Source organism: Rosa rugosa, chromosome 6 (genome assembly GCF_958449725.1).
Source record: "Rosa rugosa chromosome 6, drRosRugo1.1, whole genome shotgun sequence".
Taxonomy (NCBI): domain Eukaryota; kingdom Viridiplantae; phylum Streptophyta; class Magnoliopsida; order Rosales; family Rosaceae; genus Rosa; species Rosa rugosa.
Window position 1 is genome coordinate 50416510 of NC_084825.1, and position 20103 is coordinate 50436612.

At 42.5% G+C, this 20103-nt stretch overlaps 2 protein-coding genes across 2 annotated transcripts; one reads left to right on the plus strand and one right to left on the minus strand.

The window, feature by feature from the left end:
- Positions 1 to 398: 398 nt before the first annotated feature.
- Positions 399 to 5214, minus strand: LOC133713385 (uncharacterized). Its single transcript, XM_062139390.1, has 2 exons — positions 3583 to 5214; positions 399 to 3505 (listed from the first exon to the last, which is right to left on the minus strand). The coding sequence occupies exon 1, from the start codon at positions 5212 to 5214 to the stop codon at positions 3784 to 3786; it is 1431 nt and encodes a 476-aa protein (XP_061995374.1). The 3' UTR covers positions 399 to 3505; positions 3583 to 3783.
- Positions 5215 to 11446: 6232 nt separating this feature from the next.
- Positions 11447 to 18732, plus strand: LOC133713384 (uncharacterized). Its single transcript, XM_062139389.1, has 6 exons — positions 11447 to 11586; positions 11680 to 13170; positions 13358 to 14414; positions 14619 to 14764; positions 15317 to 15386; positions 15466 to 18732. The coding sequence occupies exon 6, from the start codon at positions 16918 to 16920 to the stop codon at positions 18418 to 18420; it is 1503 nt and encodes a 500-aa protein (XP_061995373.1). The 5' UTR covers positions 11447 to 11586; positions 11680 to 13170; positions 13358 to 14414; positions 14619 to 14764; positions 15317 to 15386; positions 15466 to 16917; the 3' UTR covers positions 18421 to 18732.
- The last annotated feature ends 1371 nt before the right edge of the window (positions 18733 to 20103 follow it).

Below are 20103 nucleotides of genomic sequence, written 5' to 3' on the forward strand. Positions count from 1 at the left end.
GAGTTGATGAAATGGTTTTGGGATTGGAGATTGTGGAGGAAGATATAGGCATGCAAATATCCACCCTTGGCCGACAGTCTCGGAAAAGCATTTCCACCTGCTGGATGGTTAAAGAGTCAAACCAATGTCAGTAAAGCGTGATTAAAGTTGCCCTAAATCTCGGAAAAGAATGGATTATTGGCACGAGGGAACCGAACGGTTTTCGAGGAGGTAACTGTTCTTTTCACGAGATTATTTTTCACGACTGTTGTTTTTCAACGAATGATTAGTGCCTTAAATCTCGGAAAAGAATGAATTATTGGCGCTAAGAGTTTTGAGTTGGGAGCCAGCAAGTGGATCCAAAAGATACATATTTTCTCAAAACGTAACCCTCGTCGCAAGACTCTTTTTGACGCTGAGCATATTTTAAAAGTTCATATTATTTTCGATATACAACTATGGGGGCCTATATTTGGGGCCTTGCGAGACACGTTGACACAGCTTCTCACAGATATTTGAATATCAGGATAAGAAAATATTATTGTATTCATAAAGTGGCTTTGCGGCCAAAAGCAGTACATTCATTACAAAGCCAAAAGTGGCTAGAATACAAAACAGGAATCTTCCGATATCTTCTGAATCTTTTCTCAAGTGGAAGCAGCTATGGAATCCAACGCCGGGTTGAGCCGCGCCATTATCCCAAGGAGGGGCAGACTTCAGGGAAGGAAAAAGAGGAGTAACGGAACCCCCGCGCCCCTTTTACATGGAAGCGGTAGAGGAATACAACATAGGCTTGGCCAACACCATTATTCATGAGAAGGGGAGACTCCAGTGAAAGAAAATGGAGCCTCCAAGCCCCCTCAATTGGAAGCAGCTATGGAATCCAACGCCGGGTTGAGCCGCGCCATTATCTCCTGGAGGGGCAGAGAGTGAAGGAACCGAATATCAGCTTGAGTCTCTGCACCCCCTCTAGCCTTGGTAACCACCATTAGCTGGACGTGAAGTACAGGAACAGCCATTCTGTAGCTTGAACCCATTCCTTCAAAGAGTCCATCCCTTCTCATCCCTCCAAGATTCTATCAAGAAGAGAAAGGGGGAAAAGGAGGTGAGAACCAAAGCCCCTTCCATCTGGAGGGCACAACACGGGCCAGGTCCAGAAGAAAGGAAACAGAGGAGGAAAGATGAACCTCAGAGTGGCCGTCCTCCCTCTCCCCGTTTCGCTCCGCGTATGGGATTTTCTCAAAAAATGATCTTACATGACCGGAGATCCCACACTTGGAGCCCCCTCGTGTTTCTAAACCAATCTGAAGCCTGGCATTTTTGTTGCAGAACTCCAGAAGGACGAAACAAGGGGTTGCCTAAGATTACGCCATGAGGCCTAACCCAGGCTTAAGATTACGCCATAAAGCCTAAAATTTAGAGGCTAAAGGTCATTTCATGAGGGGAAGATTTGTGAAGAAGGAGAAAAAGAAGCAAGGATTGAAAGGCCATTTCTCGAATATTTCAGAAAAGTTGTTGTGAGTATTCCCTTCCTGAAATACAACTATTTATAGGGACTTTAGGCAAATCCCCACCCTTGGATGAAGCTCAATTTCAAAACCGATGTCAGTAAATCGAGATTAGTGATTCCAAATCTCGGGAAAAAAGGGACTAGCAGCATGTGAGGAGCGATTTTTTGAGGAGTTAGCTATTATTAGAGGATTAATAGCATGTGGGGAAACCGAACGGTTTTCGAGGAGGTAACTGTTCTATTCACGAGATTATTTTTTCACGACCGTTGTTTTTCAACGAGTGATTAATGCCTTAAATCTCGGAAAAGAAGGGATTATTGACGTGTAAGGAGACCGAACAGTTTTCGAGGGGGCCTACAAAGATTGGCCCATGAAGCTCAATTTCAAGCAAAGTTCCTCCACGCGGAGATTCGCCGCAAGAAGCCTGAGTGGCCTGTTCTCTGAGATGGGCCAGGTTGCGGCCCATTTCTTCAGAAGCAGCCAGAGGTTCATCGAGTTGGGCTTCTTCTGTAGCAATCGCGTTTTCAACAAAGGCTAAACCTGTATGGAGGTCCTCGATCCGAAGTTTGAAGTCGGACCTTTGGATTTGTAGTTCCCGCAGGCGGTTGGTTCGCTCATTTAAAATACCGCGAGAGATGTCCATTTCTCGAGAGAGGCTATTCAAAGCCTCTCGAGTGTCGTGAGCCTGGGCGTTCGCGGCCGGTTGACGTTGGCGGGCCTCACCAAGTTCATTCAGCAGATCGTCAATGGCACTAAATTGCTGCAGGGTCAATGCCTTCTCCTGGCAAAGATACCTTAGGGCTTCCAAGACTCGCGAGAGGATGTCAGTCTCTAATACCTGAGGACCCAGATGTTCGTGAAGCACCATCTTAGCCTCATCCACAACAGAAGGAGGAGTTACCTCTAACACCCTCATCAATCTCTCGAATCTGGTAGGAGGCGGCGGAGGCGCCACAGGATCACGAACCACCAATGCAAAAGGGTGGACATCTTCCTCAGTTTCTTCATCTTCAATAGGTTGGTCTGTCCCTTCAGCCGCGGGAGAATCTGGAAACTCAACTCGCGGCTCACCATGGGCAAGTGGAGCAGATTCAAGCACAGGGCCCTCGGCTTCGACGGTTGTCTCATTTATTCGCAAGACTTGGGGGGCACCACCACCGTCAGTATCATTTTTCATCTCTTGGGCGACTGTCCGACCGATAGGACCCTCAGCGTTTGTAGCCACCTCCTCGGTACAAACAGAATCCTGGTTAGATTCAGAAATGTCAGAGAGTGGGGTTGGATCAAAAGGGAAATGGAAAGCATTGGCCAACAGTGGCTTACCTCTCGAGTTGTCGGGTCAATATCTGGTACGTGGTCACCAAGAGGAAGAAGCCTCACTTCATTCACCTCTTGGACCTTTAGTGCCGCGAGAATCTCTGTCGTCATCAGTTCCTCATAAGCGGCAGAATCCTCAGAGTGGCTTTCCACACTTTCATGCTCCGAGGAGTCGTCATCGGAGATCGTTATTAGAATGGTAGGACCTTGCAGATGCTCTGTAGATGTGGGAGACGGAAGAGGCGCCACGGGGTTAGTTGATGCTTGAACTAGCGAGAGAGTTGGCTTTTCTGCAGTGGCTGAGGGTCCAGCCTCGCTCAGGCGAGAGGGATTAGTGGTCCTTTGACGGACCTGTCAAAAGATACATAGTGAAGATCCTGCCCAGATTCTAAAATTTAAAAAGGATAAGACGGGGTCGGAGTTTACCAATCTCATTCCCAGAGGTTCGTCATCTTCAAAACTCTCTTCGACGAATTGAGCTCGATCGCGTTTGCAAGCAAAGACAGCAGTGGCCTGTACGAGAAAAGAGTCATAACTCAAAAAGGGGGGAAGCACCAAATATACAAGTTTGGGATCATTCTTAACTAAATTACCTCAGCGGGATCTTCATCATGCGAAGACTCTCCCTCAGAAGTCTCCTCTGCTATTGCCTTTTGTTTCCCCGCCTGAACAGAGGCTATCCTGCTCCAGGTAGTTTGCTGCAAAACACACTCAGGAATAAGAACGGGAAAATCAACACAAGGAAAAAGAATGGTGAAGAAAGACAAAAACTTACTGTTGCCCTAGGCTCGTGGATTTGTATCCCTGGACGCAATGAGCGAGAAGGTAGAATAGGTCGCGGGGGTTGTGCTGCAGGGTTGGAGAAGCGCTCAAGAATCTTGCGGTCTTCCGGACCAGGACTACTCATGCCACGAAAGATCAGGACGAAGAGTTCGTCATGTGGCAGGTCCCAACAGTTCACGGACACTTCTTTCCATCAATCAGCATAATCATCGTCGACATCGTTGAGGGGGTACAGCGCTCTGACCCAAGGGGGAATCACTATCAAAGTAAACTGACTCTGAAAGGGGGCAGACCCAGGTGGGGCTAATCTCCGCCAAGAGGTGTAGTAATTGGCAGAATCAACCAGAGGCCAGGGTACCAACTGGGCCAACCCAAATTGGCGAGCAAAATGGTTAGGGGCATAGAGCTCATAACTTACGCGTTCAGTGGCAAGACGAATATCCAAGCAGGAGATGGCGCGACAAAAGGCCAGGAAGGCTCTTTCGCTATGATCCCGTCCACTGGGCAGAAAGCCATCATCAAGGGGAGGAGGGAATCGCCTAGAAAGGACTATTTTTGGGTCCGGCATCTCTCCCAGCAAGTACAAGTAAATAAAACACTCGGAGTAGGGTGGAGCTCGATACCTTACGTTGCGGCAAAGCCAGTTCCCCAAAAGGGAATCAACTGGAGGTTCCTTTGGAATATCACCGCGACGGAAGAGAGGGAAATAAATCTGCAGCCAAAAGGCAAGGATCCAGAAGGGGCCACTAATTTCGGTATCAAATGGGCGCATTACGGCTCTATAAAGGGAGCGATATAACGCACCCAATACAGGTTGCCCAAGGCCAATGCAAATACCATTGTAGAGAGCAGTGTCCAGAGAATTCCAAGGTCCAGTAGGTTTGTTGGAAGAAGTGCAAAAGATAAATTTGCAAAGCCAGAATTCCAGGAATGCGATACCTCCTGTATGGTCACGCCGGGTGCAGTAATATTCGCGCCAGGATGGGTAGGATCTGCTGTTATGCCCTCGACCAGCCATATCCATTCTCAAAGAAAATTGAGTGCCATCAAACTGACCATGCACATAGGGGTCAAAGTCAATGGGCAACCCCGTGATGGTAAGAACATCCAGCAGAGTTATGCTCATCTGCCCAAACCGGAAATCGAATGTATTGCTGGAGGTGTTCCAGAAGCAAAGAGCGGCAGCTAGCGGTGCAGGGCTAGTATTATTGGGAAGACAGAAGCATAGATCGATGGTTTGGGTGATACCCACCGCATCCCATCGGGCCAAATCTCTCGCTCGGTTCTCCTGATACCAAATATTTTCCTCGGGAGCGACGGTAGGCCAGTAGCCCACTTTCCTCCTTGGTCCCCAACTGCTAAAATCACCAGGCACCTGCCGAAGAGCCGCTATGGGACGGCGGATGGGAAGCCCATAATAGGCCATAGCATCATCTGGCAAACGATCGCGAGGTGTGGGACCCAGACTCGCTTGACTATCACCGCCACCAAAGCCCATCAGTCGACTTCTCTCCTCTCCGTTCTGACTTCTACATCGAACACTCATGTTAGTTCGCCAGGCGAATGCGGCTTTCTCAGTGATTTCATCTGCCTGATCGATAACGAATGGTTTCTTGGATGCCATTTCTAGGTCGCAAGGAATACTTCTCCAATACGCTTTGATTTATAGCTCAAATATGTTTGGAGATTAATTTATTAGCTGGGCCAGTGAGTGGCCCTAGTTGATAATTAATGAGTCATTATTCCATCTTGAGAATCGCATCTAAGGCGACAGTGAAGATACTTCTCCAATACGCTTTGATTTATAGCTCAAATATGTTTGGAGATTAATTTATTAGCTGGGCCAGTGAGTGGCCCTAGTTGATAATTAATGAGTCATTATTCCATCTTGAGAATCGCATCTAAGGCGACAGTGAAGATATTCCACCTTTTCCTATCACCGCAGGGCCAGCATAGTGGCCTGATGTTTTTTAAAACATGATTAAACCCGATGCGGTTTTAGATGCTAAAGTTGCAGCAAAATATGGTGGTTTCAATTGGTCACACGTCATGATGACGATAGCCATGATCCAATCATCCTCTTTGGCATAAGACTCGCGAAGGATTAAATGAAAGCAAACAGTTTGCTATTTTGCATCTTATTTCGCCAAGTACTATAGGCCTTGATCTAGCCAGGAAAGCGGCTCCAACACCTACATTTGAAAAAATCAACAGAGAGCCAGCAAACAAGGCAGATACTTGTTGCTATACACATGGCGAAGCTACCACCAAGGAAGAGAAGGATCATCATTCGCGATCAAAAGCAGTCTCCTTCGCATGGGGGGCACGCTAAAGTTTTGATTGCCTACAACCTGCCCAAGTTTCGCTAGATCCATGGGGGGCAATAAAGTTGGCAAAGGAAGCATCAGTTCATAACAAAGGCAATCCAGATTGTGGCATTCAAGCTTTATGGCCTATTTAGAGGCCTATATGGAAACAGTCAAGCCAATACAAGTGGCTTTGGAGCAACAACATTATAAGAGTAGTGTTGATTCAAGACCTCTTCAGTCAAGACGAAGACCCTTTGACTTCGAGGTCTGGGGGGCAATGTTTGGACCCAAAATGAACATTTTGGCCTGACAAGGCATGTGTTGGAGAAATTGAGCCAATGTCAGTGGCTTAAGCTATATATTGTCGACAAGCTCGAAATATATATTTAGAGGCTAAATAAAGCCTACTATGGAAGCATGGAAGTATGACAAGTCAACTTTAGCATATTTTCCTACTTCGGCTAGGAAAAACCGAGCTAGACAAGGAAGGAGGGGTGGCAGACTAACCAAATGAAATCGAAATGTGCTGAAACTTTCCAGATCAATTATAGACAGCCCAAGGATCATTTCTTATGAAGAGTGCAAGAGCTTTTTTTGAGTGGAAGGCCTTCAAACAATCAGCCCAATTTTCTACAGAAGCAAAACTGGAAAACTGGACCTGTAAGAGGTCCAGCAGCATTTCCAGCCCAACCGCATGGAATAAAGCTCTGAAAATTTGTCAGGATGATCTACACTCATAGTGGAACATTTTTTATGAAGAAGTCGAAGGATCAATCTGAATTCTTGTTGGAGAAATAATTGAAGGAATAAAGGGGCAGAAACTGACCTAAAACCAGCTCAATATTCACATGTTCATGTTTCCTACCCACATGAAGAAAGCTAGATGTTTTTCTCTTTTTCCTTGGATATATTTTTCTTCTACAATCTCTTTAATAGATCATCACCACTTCCATGTTGCTGCACCTTCATGCTTTGCTTTCATTTCATCTTTTCTCTATCTTTTCCATATTTTACAAGTGAACTTAGATCTACTTTCATTATTTTTCTTCCACTCATCATTTCACTCTTCTTTTTCTTCCCTATATAAACACCTTCTCTTCTCATTCTAAGAAACACATTCACATTCAACAACAACATCTCTAAGATGATCTAAGTTCTCTCTAGAGCAAACCTCTCTAAGAGCAACTCCTCTTCCTCTCTTTCTCTTTCTCTTACCGGTGATCACACTCCTAGTCCTAGTCTTCTCAGAAGCCGACTTTCAGTGCCACCAAACCCTCTGTCAACGTGCTTCGGTCCTAGTCTCCTCGGGAGCCGACGGTAGTGCCGCGACCACAACGGTTACAGAACCAGCCAAGCAAGGGTAACGCCCTAGCAACCCAGCCAAGCTAAAGTCACGCTTTAGCAAGATCTCAATACTTCCCGGTGATTTCGCTCTGCTCAATCTGCAATATTGAGTATCGACTTGTGAACAAGAAGAAACTTCAGCAAAGTCCTCACCACGAGGCACAAAGAATCCCACGACGAGGTTGGTGCTCTCCTCGTCCACAATTGCTTGAAAGAAGTTAGGTCAAGGGACACCCCCGACGACCGCACCCGAACGGTGCTGGCACGCCCGCGCAGAAAAGAGACTGTTGACCAGCTGCAGCAAAATTGGAGCCAAACAATTAGTTTTGGCCTGGGCACATATATTAGAGGCATTTAATATGCCTAGTATGGTATCAGCAATGGAACAGGTCAAGTCAATATTTTTTTGCCAATAATAGTGCAGCGAAGTGGCTTTAATTACATGGCCTCGCGGAGAACAGTTCACGAAAGGAAACTGGCGATTGATTAATATATGTATGCTCACTGTTCATATATATATATATAAGCAAGAAGGAGCGGGCCGATGACACCTGGCCTTCATTCAAAGACGTGATGGAAGAAGCCTTCTGCAATAATTAAATGGGTGCAAAAACTCTCTGCAAAAAGAGGTTGGTCACCGCGAAGAGTCCAGAGTTCGCGAACATTTGCAGCCGGGGCCCATTCTCATCACCGCGAAGGGTCACGAGCAGTTTGAAGACTTTATGAGGCAGAGAGTAAGCGCAAACAAATAAAAAATGGCCGCGAGCGACTGGCCGCGAAGGAGAAGGTCGCGAAGGACGTAGCGACCGCAGCGAGTGTCCGCGAGGCCATGAGTCAGCGATGTAAAAGTCAATGAACGCTCGCGAGGAACACTTCGCGAATGCTTTTCTAGCGAGCACTAATCAAGTGAAGCGAACGCTCGCAAGGAACATTATCACAAGAAGCAGAGCTCGCTGAATACATTTGGTCTAAGCCTCGCTAGAGGGGTTCGATCCGGCGAAGCACTTTACAAGCTATGCACACTCTGGCGAAGGCGAACTGAGGCCAGCGAGTGGTCTTCAACGGACAATGCCAACCACAGTGGCAGACGTCAAGGCAGAACCGGCTTTTGACGCTAAAGAAGATTCAGGGAACAAGATCTTCCGTCGGTGAGAAGAGGAAAACTCCAATTGCTGGAGGTGCCATACCTAGTCCAGAGTCATCTCCCACTGCCGCCGCAAGGAATCAAGCCCAATCCTCACTCTCCAGTTATTGATTGAACTCTTTGCTGATAAATAATCTTCTAGGGGATGCGGTTCTGTTGATCGATCATCACAAGTCTGAGAACATGAGATATGCACACAAGGTGTTTGATGGAAGGCCTGAGAGAAACCTTCTATGAAGATGACGTGCGCATATTTGAATGTCTGGCTAATGTTTTATCTGAGCCATCAAGCTCTATTTTAAATTAAATAATTGCAGCAGGGGCAAAGAGTAGAGGGTTGATGGAGAATTCTTATTGCCAAACTGGGCACGCATAGAAGAAAGAAAGACTTATCTTCTTGCATATTGGTTGGCTCAATTGTCAACACCTGCCGGCCTAAAAGCAAGAAGGAGCAGGCTAATGACACCTAATTTTCATGGAAAGACGTGTTGGGATTCACATCCAGCAAGCGGCCGAGATTTTTTGGAAGTTAATTTATTAGAGCTAGCAAGTGACTCTTAATAGTTAATTAATTCAAGATTTCAAGATGCATGGTCTTCATCCCATTATAATATCCAAGACGGTGGTATTCCTGACAATACATGCTAAACATACAGCCAACAGGGTGGCTTAATTATATTAATTGCATGAGAAGAAATTCTCTTGCATGTGATGTGACTGTCGCGTGCATAAATGGAAGTTCTATGTGGACAAAGTGCACCTGCCTCCAGCTTCTTTTCTTGGTCAAACTCGCGGCCACTCGCGGCCAACCTACCTCAGATTATCAAGTAAAAGAAGAGTGGGGTTAATTCATGCAAGGCATATGTGACTCAAGGCTCGGGTCATGCTTATTATATGATTATTAGTTAATCAGTATGCCACTATGATAATCTATTTCCTCACTGTTCGTCAAGATGACTTAATGTCATTCAAGTTTCACGACCTAGCAATTAAGGTCTGTTGAATTATCAATTTTCATTTAAGCCAATGCAAGTGGCTTTAAAGCGGCGTTATTGCAAGACTAGTGCTGACTCAAGACCTCTTCAGTCAAGATGGGGAACTTTGACTTCGAGGTCTGGGGGGCAATGTTTGAACCAAAAATAACATTTTTTCCCGATAAGGGGGATTCTAGAGAAACCGGGCCAATATCCGTGGCCCAACCTGTATATTTTCGGCAAGTTCGAAATATATTATTTAGAGGCTAAATAAAGCCTGCTTAGAGGCCAAGCAATAGTGAAGCAAATCTGGATACTCATTGATTTATTATTAATTACCAATGTATTTGATAGTTAATGGTAATTTGTTTGCTTGATTGTCAAGACTGTGCAAAACGGGAAGATAAAATAGATGGCCGAGATTACGCGAGCCATGTAAGGTAATTATCAAGGCCCCACATGTATCTCTATCAAGGTCGCGAACGCGAGCAGATTGGGTTGATCAATCAAGGAAGGATACAATTACCCTTCACTAGCCTTCACAATCAGCAATTAATGGCATGCACGTACAGTATATACTACCATGCAATCATGATGGAACATATATGTATATGATATATATGATGTGGTGGCTCATGCATGATTTAATTAAGGAAGGGATATGGTGGACACGTGAAGCATGGCACAAGAAACAAGGAATATATATATATACAAGTTAAGCTGCATGGCTCAGTGGGCTATATATGAACATATATAATTGCATGCCGCGACCTACAGAGTGCCCGCGAAGAGATATATTTGCAATTAATGCATATCAAGTCAGTTCGCATCAGAGAAGATTACGTCTAAGACTCCAAGAGGCAATTAATCTTTGCCTATATTCCAGCCATGTACAGAGTCAATCTTTTAATTGCTTACGATAGTTATCAAAACTATTAAGAGTTTTGATTTGATTCAAGGCCAATAACTGTGGCCTAAAATATAGTATTTCATTCCTATTAGGAAGGTGAATCTACAGCAAGCAGCCTATATATAGAGGCTAAAGACGATACAGAAGGACACACAACTCTTCAATCAATCTCTAGGATTGCCCAAGTCTCCCCGGAGCAGCCTCTCTTACTGGTGACCACACTACAGTCCCAGTCTCTTCAAGAGCCGACTGTCAGTGCCACCAAACCAACCTGGCGACCGTACTTCCAGTCCCAGTCTCCCCAGGAGCCGACTGCCAGTACCACTGTCACCGATACTACCAGCGAAGCAAGGGTAACGCCCTCGCAACCCAGTGAAGCTAAAGTCACGCTTTAGCAAACTCCCAACTTCCCAGTGATTGCTCTGCTTAGTCTACAACACTAAGTATCGATTCGGTGAACGCAAGAGACCACAACCAAAACCCTTACCAGTAAGGCAAAAAGTCCTTTTCCGGAAGGCATAGAAAAGAACCTTGTGACGAGGTTGGTGCTCTCCTCGTCCACATTGTTTGAGAAGAAGTCAGGTCAAGGGACGCCCCGACGACTGCACCCCACGGTGCTGGCACGCTCGCGCATTCAAAAGAGACAGTTTGTACCAGACTGATTTTGGGAGCCAACCAATGTTAATGGAACGAGTAGCACAAGTCGCAACGTCATCGGAGTTACTGGAAGCTGATGCCTCGGGGAATTGGGAAGCCTCAAATTAACTCTCTAGATCGGTAATGCTCAATACTACTGTGACAAACCTTTTGTTTTGTCTTTTCCTGTTTTTGCTTGGTAGTCAAGTCAATAGACTCAATACTCTGTGCTAGACCGACACTGTTAAAGAAGCAAACATAACAGACTCAATAGTCAATACCAAATTTTAGAAGCTAGAGTGAAGCAATGAATAATGGTCCAAGTCTGGGTTGTATTCTAGTTTTTCGGAGGTAGTGGGACTTTGGATGTGGTACAGTCATATACTAGTGTTTGTGGGGAGTTTGTGATTGCTGGGCAATGTTTATGATTTAAGCCTTTTATTTGTGCCCGTTGGACTATGCCTATGTATTTTTGTCATTCTGTTGGGTCCTCTGGCTTGTGCTTGTATAGAACTGGAGTCTTTGGGACAATGGTAATTCAGGTTGTAAGATAATTTTGATTGCAGCTAGCTAGCTAGCCAGGTCACATGAACTTGGAAGAACTGGAGCTGCAGGATGAATGTCGTTTTTTGTCAATGAAGCTACCGCACAAGGCGTTTTTGCAAGGTCTTTCAGAAAGGTACATTTATATAACTGATTCAAGTGTCTGGAACTTTTAATGGTAGTTTAGTGATTGCATTTCACTGACAAATATTTAGATTTTATTTTGAAGGAAGGCTCTTGACCCAGGTTTCGTTTACGACATTCAGCCGAGCTCAAGGTGTTGGCCACTCCAGGGGACTTGAACTATAGCACGATTTCTGTCAAGTTTCCTGAGAAGACTCATGTTTCCGTTTACCGTTTAAAGTTCATGGAACAGTCACTGATGTTGGCTTTTCAAGTTACCATGCCATAGTTTCGCCATTCAAGGGCGGTTATGTGAAAGTTGAGCAGCGGATCTCTGAACTTCTTCAAAGCTAATCAGAAGCTTTCTTACAAAGTGACCTTTACTACAAAGACTAAGCAGACGGAACCTGAGTTTGGAGGCTTGGCATGGAGGGTGCTGATATGAGTCATAGTCTGGGATTTTTTTTGACATGAATGAATCTCAATGGATGGTTTTATTGCTTTTGATGAATAAACAATTTTTCTGTAAACAGCCTTTAATTTTAAGCTCACTCAATCCATATTTTGTCCAGTGGTGGTTAATTATCCCCTCTCCATGATCATCTAGCTTGTCTGATGACTAGAACAGAAGCAAACCAATGTCATGTGTAGTGAGATGAAATATGAAATTCATATGAAGATCAAATCTGAATCTTGATCAGAACAAGTTCATAGCTGCTCAAAATTCAGGAATCCTCCGACTTTACAATTCTTTGTGAGAGTCTTTGAAAAATGGGCTGATTGGATGTTCTTGTACTCATCGTTAATGGGCCACATACAAATCCAAATATGAGTACTTCCACTTAATTGGATCATGGGTCGTTAGAATATGTGGGCCTTAAAATATTCGAAAAGAGAACTAGAGAAGCACCCCCATATCTCGTTGTGATTTGATTTCCTGGGTCCATTTCTGACCATAAGTCAAAACCAGTCCAACGGAAGAGCAAAACTTGCAGTATCAGGCTCTTGAATGCAATTACAAGATGGAACATTAGTTTCAATTCTGGACTAATTGATGGCTTCTTCTCCTACAAAATCCGGCGGTCCCAGGAAGTATGATGTGTTCCTCCGTTTTAGAGGAGAAGACACCGGCAAGATCTTTGTCGGCCATCTTTACAGAGCTCTGCAACAGAAAGCAATCAACGCCTTCATCGATTCTGAAGGGCTCACTAAAGGCAGCAAGATTTCAGAGCTACTCACATCTATTGAGGACTCGAGGCTTTCGGTTGTAGTTTTATCTCAAAACTATGCATCTTCCACTTGGTGCTTAAAAGAGCTCGTCAAAATCCTGGATTGGATGGACACGAAGAAGCAGATAGTGGTGCCTATCTTCTACCAAGTAGATCCCTCTGATCTACGGAAAACTTGTAGGAGACTGAAATCAATACCTGAGCTTTCAAGTATTAGTTACATTAATGCGCAGTATTGCGCAGCTCTGGAAACAGTTTCAACACCAAAGACTGATTGTAGAAATCTTGACTTCAGATTTTCTAACTGCTTCCGGCTGTTACAAGTAAATCTGTTTACAGATATTGTTGAAACACATTTTGTTTACCAGGTTCCTCTCTCTCTCTCTCTCTCTCTCTCTATATATATATATATATATATATATATATATATATATATATATATATATATATATATAACACACAAACACAAGGTTCTTTGTCACATACACATAGACAAACATGCAAAACAAAGTTAATCCAAATTTGATTTCTTATTTACTTGTTTTCTCTGCATAGGATTATCATCTTCGACCTCTTTCATGCAATACGTGTTTTCCTGAAAGTGAAATTCCCAATTGGTTCAGCCATCAGTCCAGGGCTTCTTCAATCACTGTCCAGCTACCACCGAATTGGTTTGATAAGTTGTTTTTGGGATTGGCGCTATGTGCTGTTAGTTGCTATAATGAGGCTGATCCAAGTTATGCACCTCATGTAGCTGCTCTATGTTACTGTACCTTCAAAGGAAATCAAGGTGACCACAATTTCAGTTTTATTTGCAAGATTGCGGATTCCTGGAGTCAGATCACTTGTTCATGGAATACGTACCATGGTCTAAATTTAGCTTGGCTGAAAAAGGAGAGCCGGTGAATGAACGCTATTACATTGAGGCCACATTTAAGATTGTAGTAGAAAGTACATGTAATTCCAGGTCAGAACGCCATTGCATGACGAGTTACGGACTTCGTTTCTTTCATGATAATTATATGGAAGTGCAAAGTGAAAGCATGGCTCAGCCCACAAATCATATTGAAGGACTTGGAGCACCTTTCTATCCTGACTGGTTGGAAGTAAGAAAGAGTGAAACAGAGTGGGAGGCAGGGTCATCGGAGTCGGATGAAGAGAGAGGCACGTGCCAAACATTGGAGCTGTTACCAGAGAAACAGACCAAGAGTAAAGAAGAGCAGGAGATAATGGTGGTGGCGGAGCAGGGGGAGGGGTGCCAAGTGTTAGGTTCGGTATGCTGCTGCTTGTCATTGTCTGGATGCACTATGTCTTTGAGAAAGAGAGAAACAGAAAGAGAAGGAAACAGAGTCACGAGTCCCTGATGATGGGGAGATATCAGAGTTGGGCAGTCACAGTGGTCTGGTGGTGCCAAATTCACAGAGTGAGGGCAAAGAAGAGGAAAAATTGATTGGGGAGGAGTCATTGGAGAGGGTTGTTTGGGCCACGGTGCAGCTGCTTTTACTGGCTGGGTGAAGTATGGTGTGGAAATAGAGAAGTAGCAGAAGCAGATGACTTTGGCTTGCATAAAAGGAAGAAAGATAAATTAAAGAGGTGGCAGTAGTGATCCAAGGTTTGTTTCTCAGCAAAAGCTCATACATTTCTGTGCTGTCTTTGTTTCTCAGAATCATGTAATTAGTTTTGTTACTCATCTTTTACTATTTTTGCAACTCAGAACTCACCAATACTTATAAAAGAAATACTCATTGCTATGCATGAATTCCTCTTATCAAATTTGTGGTATGTTCACATGATTTATCCCTCTATCAAATTTAAGTATGCAGACCTTTCAGGGGAGATGCATGTGTTTGGGTCATCTGGAAAGGCAGAACAACAGAAGGAAAGTATGCCTCAGTGATTTCATTCCCTCTTCAAAAGAATGCGCCTTGTACTGGTACTAACATTAAAGCTGTAAACACCAGGGTAAGTGACTATTAATTTGGTTGCAGCTTTGCAATAGGTTTTGAATACTTAGAAATAGCACTGGTGATAATTCTTGAAGACTGATTCAAGTGTGAAACTTGAAATGGTAATTTGGTGATTGCATTCCCTTGACAGGTATTTAGCTTTTATTGTAAATTCTTGCATGTGTGAGACACAAGTTTGGTACCATACTGTTTGCCTTGATGGATAATTTTTGTAATATATGCTTGTTGCTTTTGTACAATTTTGTTCTATCTGTAGTTATTTATTGTTTGGTATGAATTTCAGCGCTTGATGTTACTATCATGAGAATTTTTTTCAGAATATCACCATGATTATGCCTCAGTAGTTTATATCTGAGTGCTTGAACTAATTGAAAGTGAGGAGATCATATAAAGTTGGCAACAAATTTGGGGAGATGGAAAATGTATGCTTCTCTATTATAAGATTCTGTAGTCAATGGCATTGGACAGAACGAACTAACTTGCCCTCTTATTCACTCACATCTCAATAACCCTCATCTTCTCTCTAATGAACTGTCTCTCTGCACAGATAAGATAAGAGGAAAGCAGAGAAGGAAAAGGGAGTCTGGCAAAGTATCAATGGTCCAATGTTATCAAAGGTGAGTTGCCTAGCTAGTTAGCTCAGTCCTCTTCTAATTTCTTAGGTACTAGTTTTAATTATTCGTTGCAAATACACAGGTGATCATATCTTACAATCAGTGATGACATTTAACCTCATCTTTCCATCACAGAAAGGGAGAATCAAATCAAGATGAGTAATTGATGCTAGCTAGCAATGGCATTTGGGTAGCTAGAACATGTACCTGTCATCCTAACCATTTTCTCTACTAAAAACAACTGCGCAGCTGCAATACTACTCTGCTGCCTCAAGTTGGTTCAGAGAAGTCTTGATGATGATATATGTTGTCGTGCACTGCAGTCTGAAATGACAAACATTGACATGTGAATCTGCAAGCATTTTATGTCATGAATTTTATTGGCATTGAAAGAAGAAAAACACAAAACCCAGTTTAGTGTGGACAAGTCTGCAAGGTTGAAATGTACTGTAAATTAGTTAATTACTTCTCTAGGATTCTGAATGCATTGCCCTTGTGGCTTTTGTTCTTGGTTTTGAACTTTGTATTGGTAAAGCTATGTATGAAGTGTTAACAGAGTAGTAAAAATTACCTTTTTTACCACACTATTACTGCAGCTTGCTTAATTGGTTAGTGGTCTACAGCTATTGTACACTTGTCATTTTCTTATGTAATCTGGGAAGGTTTATAACTGTGCACTGCCCTTCACTGCCCTCTTTTTCGATTGTAACAGATTGGCCTGATCAATATAACAAATTTCTCTCTGCTTCCGCTCTTTTCTGTGTTCATGGATTCAAGCTTTCATGGCATCAGGAGCCAGGTTCGATCGGGACCGGAGTTCGATATTGGAGGCCTAGCTGCTTGAGGTTCTTCAAGCTATTGCTTATTTCTATTCGTTTCTGGTTTTGATTCAGCCATATTAGAGCAAGATTCAAGTTTGAGATAAGTTCCTCTTCTAAATCTAGAATTATGGAAGCTCTGAAAAGTTGAAATTTGTTGCTGATTGCTGGTTCCGAAGCCTTGATTCCATGATGGAAGTAGTGTGCTACTATTTTAGTACAAGATTTATTGGTTTTTTGTTGTGATTTGCTTGAGATTGAAGTTTGGTGAAACCCTAATTTTTGTTCATAGACGATTCAGTGCTGAGTTGTGCGATTCACAGTGATTTACTGGAAATTGAAGATTATAGAAATACTAGTTATTGATACCGGAAGCTTAAACCCCTGTCTCTCATCTGAAATTGTTCAAGTTCCATATAGCTGAATTTTTTGCTGGAATTATTGCTTCTAGCTGGGAAGATTGGCTACTTGTTACAAGGTCTATATAGTTTCTCCTACTGCATCTTGATAAAACCTTAAATCTCAGAGATAGAAATGGCTTTACCTACTACTAATGCATCTGCTACTCACACTATCTGCAATTGAGTTTCTTGATCAATAGTGTATTCTGTTTGCAAGAAGTCTGCTACTCTGAGGATTCAAGTTGGTTGGACATTTGTTACAAGTTGTTGTGTTGGAAGTGTTGCAGCTTGTATTGATATCCACAGTCAAGCATCATGAATAACAGTTTTGACTTGAGCAACTTTATACTATCCAATTTCTGCAATCTAATTTCAGTTCGCTTAGATGGCTCTAACTATGTCACATGGAAATTTTTGTTGGAAACAATGTTAAAAGGTTGTGGCCTAATGAAATATGTTGATGGTTCATTCCCTTGCCCTTCTCAATACTTGATCACAGAAGAAGATGGTGTCACATGTGAAATGACAACAGAGTACATTACTTGGAAGCAAAACGATTATGTTGTTATGGCTCTGCTTGCTGCTACTCTATCTAGTGATGTTCTCTCTTTTGTTGTTGGAAGTAATACTTCTAGAGAATTTTGGTGTTTGCTCAAGGAAAGGTTTGCTTCTACTTCATGGTTTAACAAAGAGCAACTAAAGACCAACTTTTACAAACTCCAAAAAGGTTCAGATTCTATTGACAAGTACTTGGATAGGGTGAAGATGGCTTGTGATCAGTTGGCCAATGTTGGGATTCATATGATTGATGAAGACATAGTTGTCTCTGTTCTTCTTGGTTTGCCATCAGACTATACTACCATGAAAACTATAATCAGGGCTAAGCATAACCCCATTTATTTGCAAGAGTTAAGGTCTCTTTTGCTCATTGCTGAAGCTGAACTTGAAGAGGTTCACAAGTCTATTTCCTTGCCTTCCAATACTGAAATCGTAGCACAAGGTGATAATTTCAGAGGGACTACTACTACACCAACTCATGTTACAGATGCCAAATATGATGTTACTACCTTGATGCCTCCAAGTACTGTTGCCTATTCAAGGTACATGAATGCTCCTTATGTCATTGCATCTGTTCCTACAATGACTTCTCCATATGCTGCAAATACTGTTGTACAGAATAAGAACTCCATTATGCAACTTTTGCCAACCCATGATCCCATATTCAATCAATGGTATGTTCAACCACAAGGAAATTCTGGATATGCTTTCAATACTGGTGAAAGTCAGTACAATGAAGCATTCAATTCTGGTGCTACTCATCAAAATGAAGGTCTCATGCAACAACATGGTTTTGGTTTCTCACAACAGAGTGAAGGTTTCTCACACCAAGGCTACTCAAGTTCAATCATGTGTCGGCTTTGTAAAAGGACTGGTCATTCTGCCTCTAGGTGCTATCATAGATATTCACAACCTCAAAATACACTCTCCAGCAGCTCTTTCAATGTGAAATGCCAAATTTGCCATTGTTTTGGCCATATTGCTCCGTCATGCTCTCAAAGATCTGCTCCCCGACAAATTGTTACCTCTGGCGCTTCATTGAGATGTCAAATTTGTTTGAAAACAGGTCACAGTGCAGCTGAATGCTTCCATAGGCATCACTATGCTTTCCAACCACCAACTTCTGTGATACCTCAATCTATAGCTGCTTCTTTTTCGTCTCATCCATTGCCAATTGTCACTGGTGCTCTACCAAGTCTCTGTCATCCCTTGTTGCATGGTAATGCTTCTCAGTTACTGCCTCTCTTTCCTCCTGGCTGAAGCGCACATCTGGCCTGATAGCTTGCAGATTTATTCACCAAGGATTTATGCTCAACTCAACACTTGTACCTGTGTGCCAGCTTGATGTCAGAGCCCTCCCATCAAGCTGAGGAGGGGTGTTAACAGAGTAGTAAAAATTACCTTTTTTTACCACACTATTACTGCAGCTTGCTTAATTGGTTAGTGGTCTACAGCTATTGTACACCTGTCATTTTCTTATGTAATCTGGGAAGGTTTATAACTGTGCACTGCCCTTCACTGCCCTCTTTTTCGATTGTAACAGATTGGCCTGATCAATATAACAAATTTCTCTCTCTATTTTCTCTCTGCTTCTGCTCTTTTCTGTGTTCATGGATTCAAGCTTTCATGAAGTTCTGCAGAGTTCAAATACAAAAAGATAGAATCTTTCTGAAAGCTCAGGATGGTGTATTAATCAAATCTTAAAGTAAGCCCACCACTAACACCTACAATCCAGGCCCATCTCTTGACCAATCTACACGGTTGATGATGACGTAGTAATCAACTGTACCACAGTGCATATTGCTTTCACGATTTGGCAATCGGCGGCCTACACTATTTTTGCGTTTGTTCCTCGAACTCGAATCCATTTGCTTGATAATTTCTTTTCGGCTGCTCAGTGTTTAGTTGAGATTATGCTGATTGACTGTGTTTGGATTTATTTTCTGTTTGGTTGCACAACAGAATAATGAATAGTGGGAATTACTGGGACTTGTATACTGACTAGGGCTGCCACTTGGTTTGGTAATTACCAAACCGACCGAATACCAACCGATGTTTTAGATTTGGTAAACCGATTTTTTGGTAACCGAGACCGATAAAACCGAAATCGAAAATTACCGAAAAAGTTGGTTTGATTTTGGTAAATATTGAATCTACCGATTATCTAAATATTAGATTTATATACTACAGTTTTCAATACACATACATGTATATTAAGAAATAAACATAATTTTTTTTATAATAGTATGAATATTACTACATATACTACATTAATAGTACATATATTTTAAGTAATCTAGTCAAAGATGGTTAAATAACCTAGTTTTAGTGAAAATTGCTAAAATTTAATGTCATATGTACAAAAGAAAGCTATAATTAGTAGATGAATACAACGTTTATGACTATAAAATTCAAAAACCTAGTTTTGTTCATTCTAATTTATATTATAAAGAATTAGTTGTTCTAAAGTTGGTAATACCGAAAACCGAAATACCGAATTTGGTAGATATAATTAACAACTGAAAATTTTGGTTGGTAATTGGTAGCTCAGTTTTGAAACCAAAAGTTTTGGTTTTGAAGTTGGTAATACCTATAACTGATTCGAACCGACCGAGTGACAGCCATAATACTGACAATGCCCTCGTCAATTCGACTTTAGCAACAGGGAGAGTTATATCTCTACTTCTTTATCTAGACATACATTCATTGCCTCTAATTTCTTTCGGATTTGGGGGTTCATTGCATTTGCTGATGTGCTGGTTTTTACATTTTGGTGTTCTGTGCTCATTTAGAAGCTATGCAGATATGTTTTATGCCATTTTTGCTGCTGTTTGATACGCTCAAAGCAAGCGCATAATTTAACCCTGAAAAGATCGTTAGTAGTATAAGCAAATAGGGATCGTTCTATTCTGGGGATTGAGGGTACACCTGTCATTGTCAAAC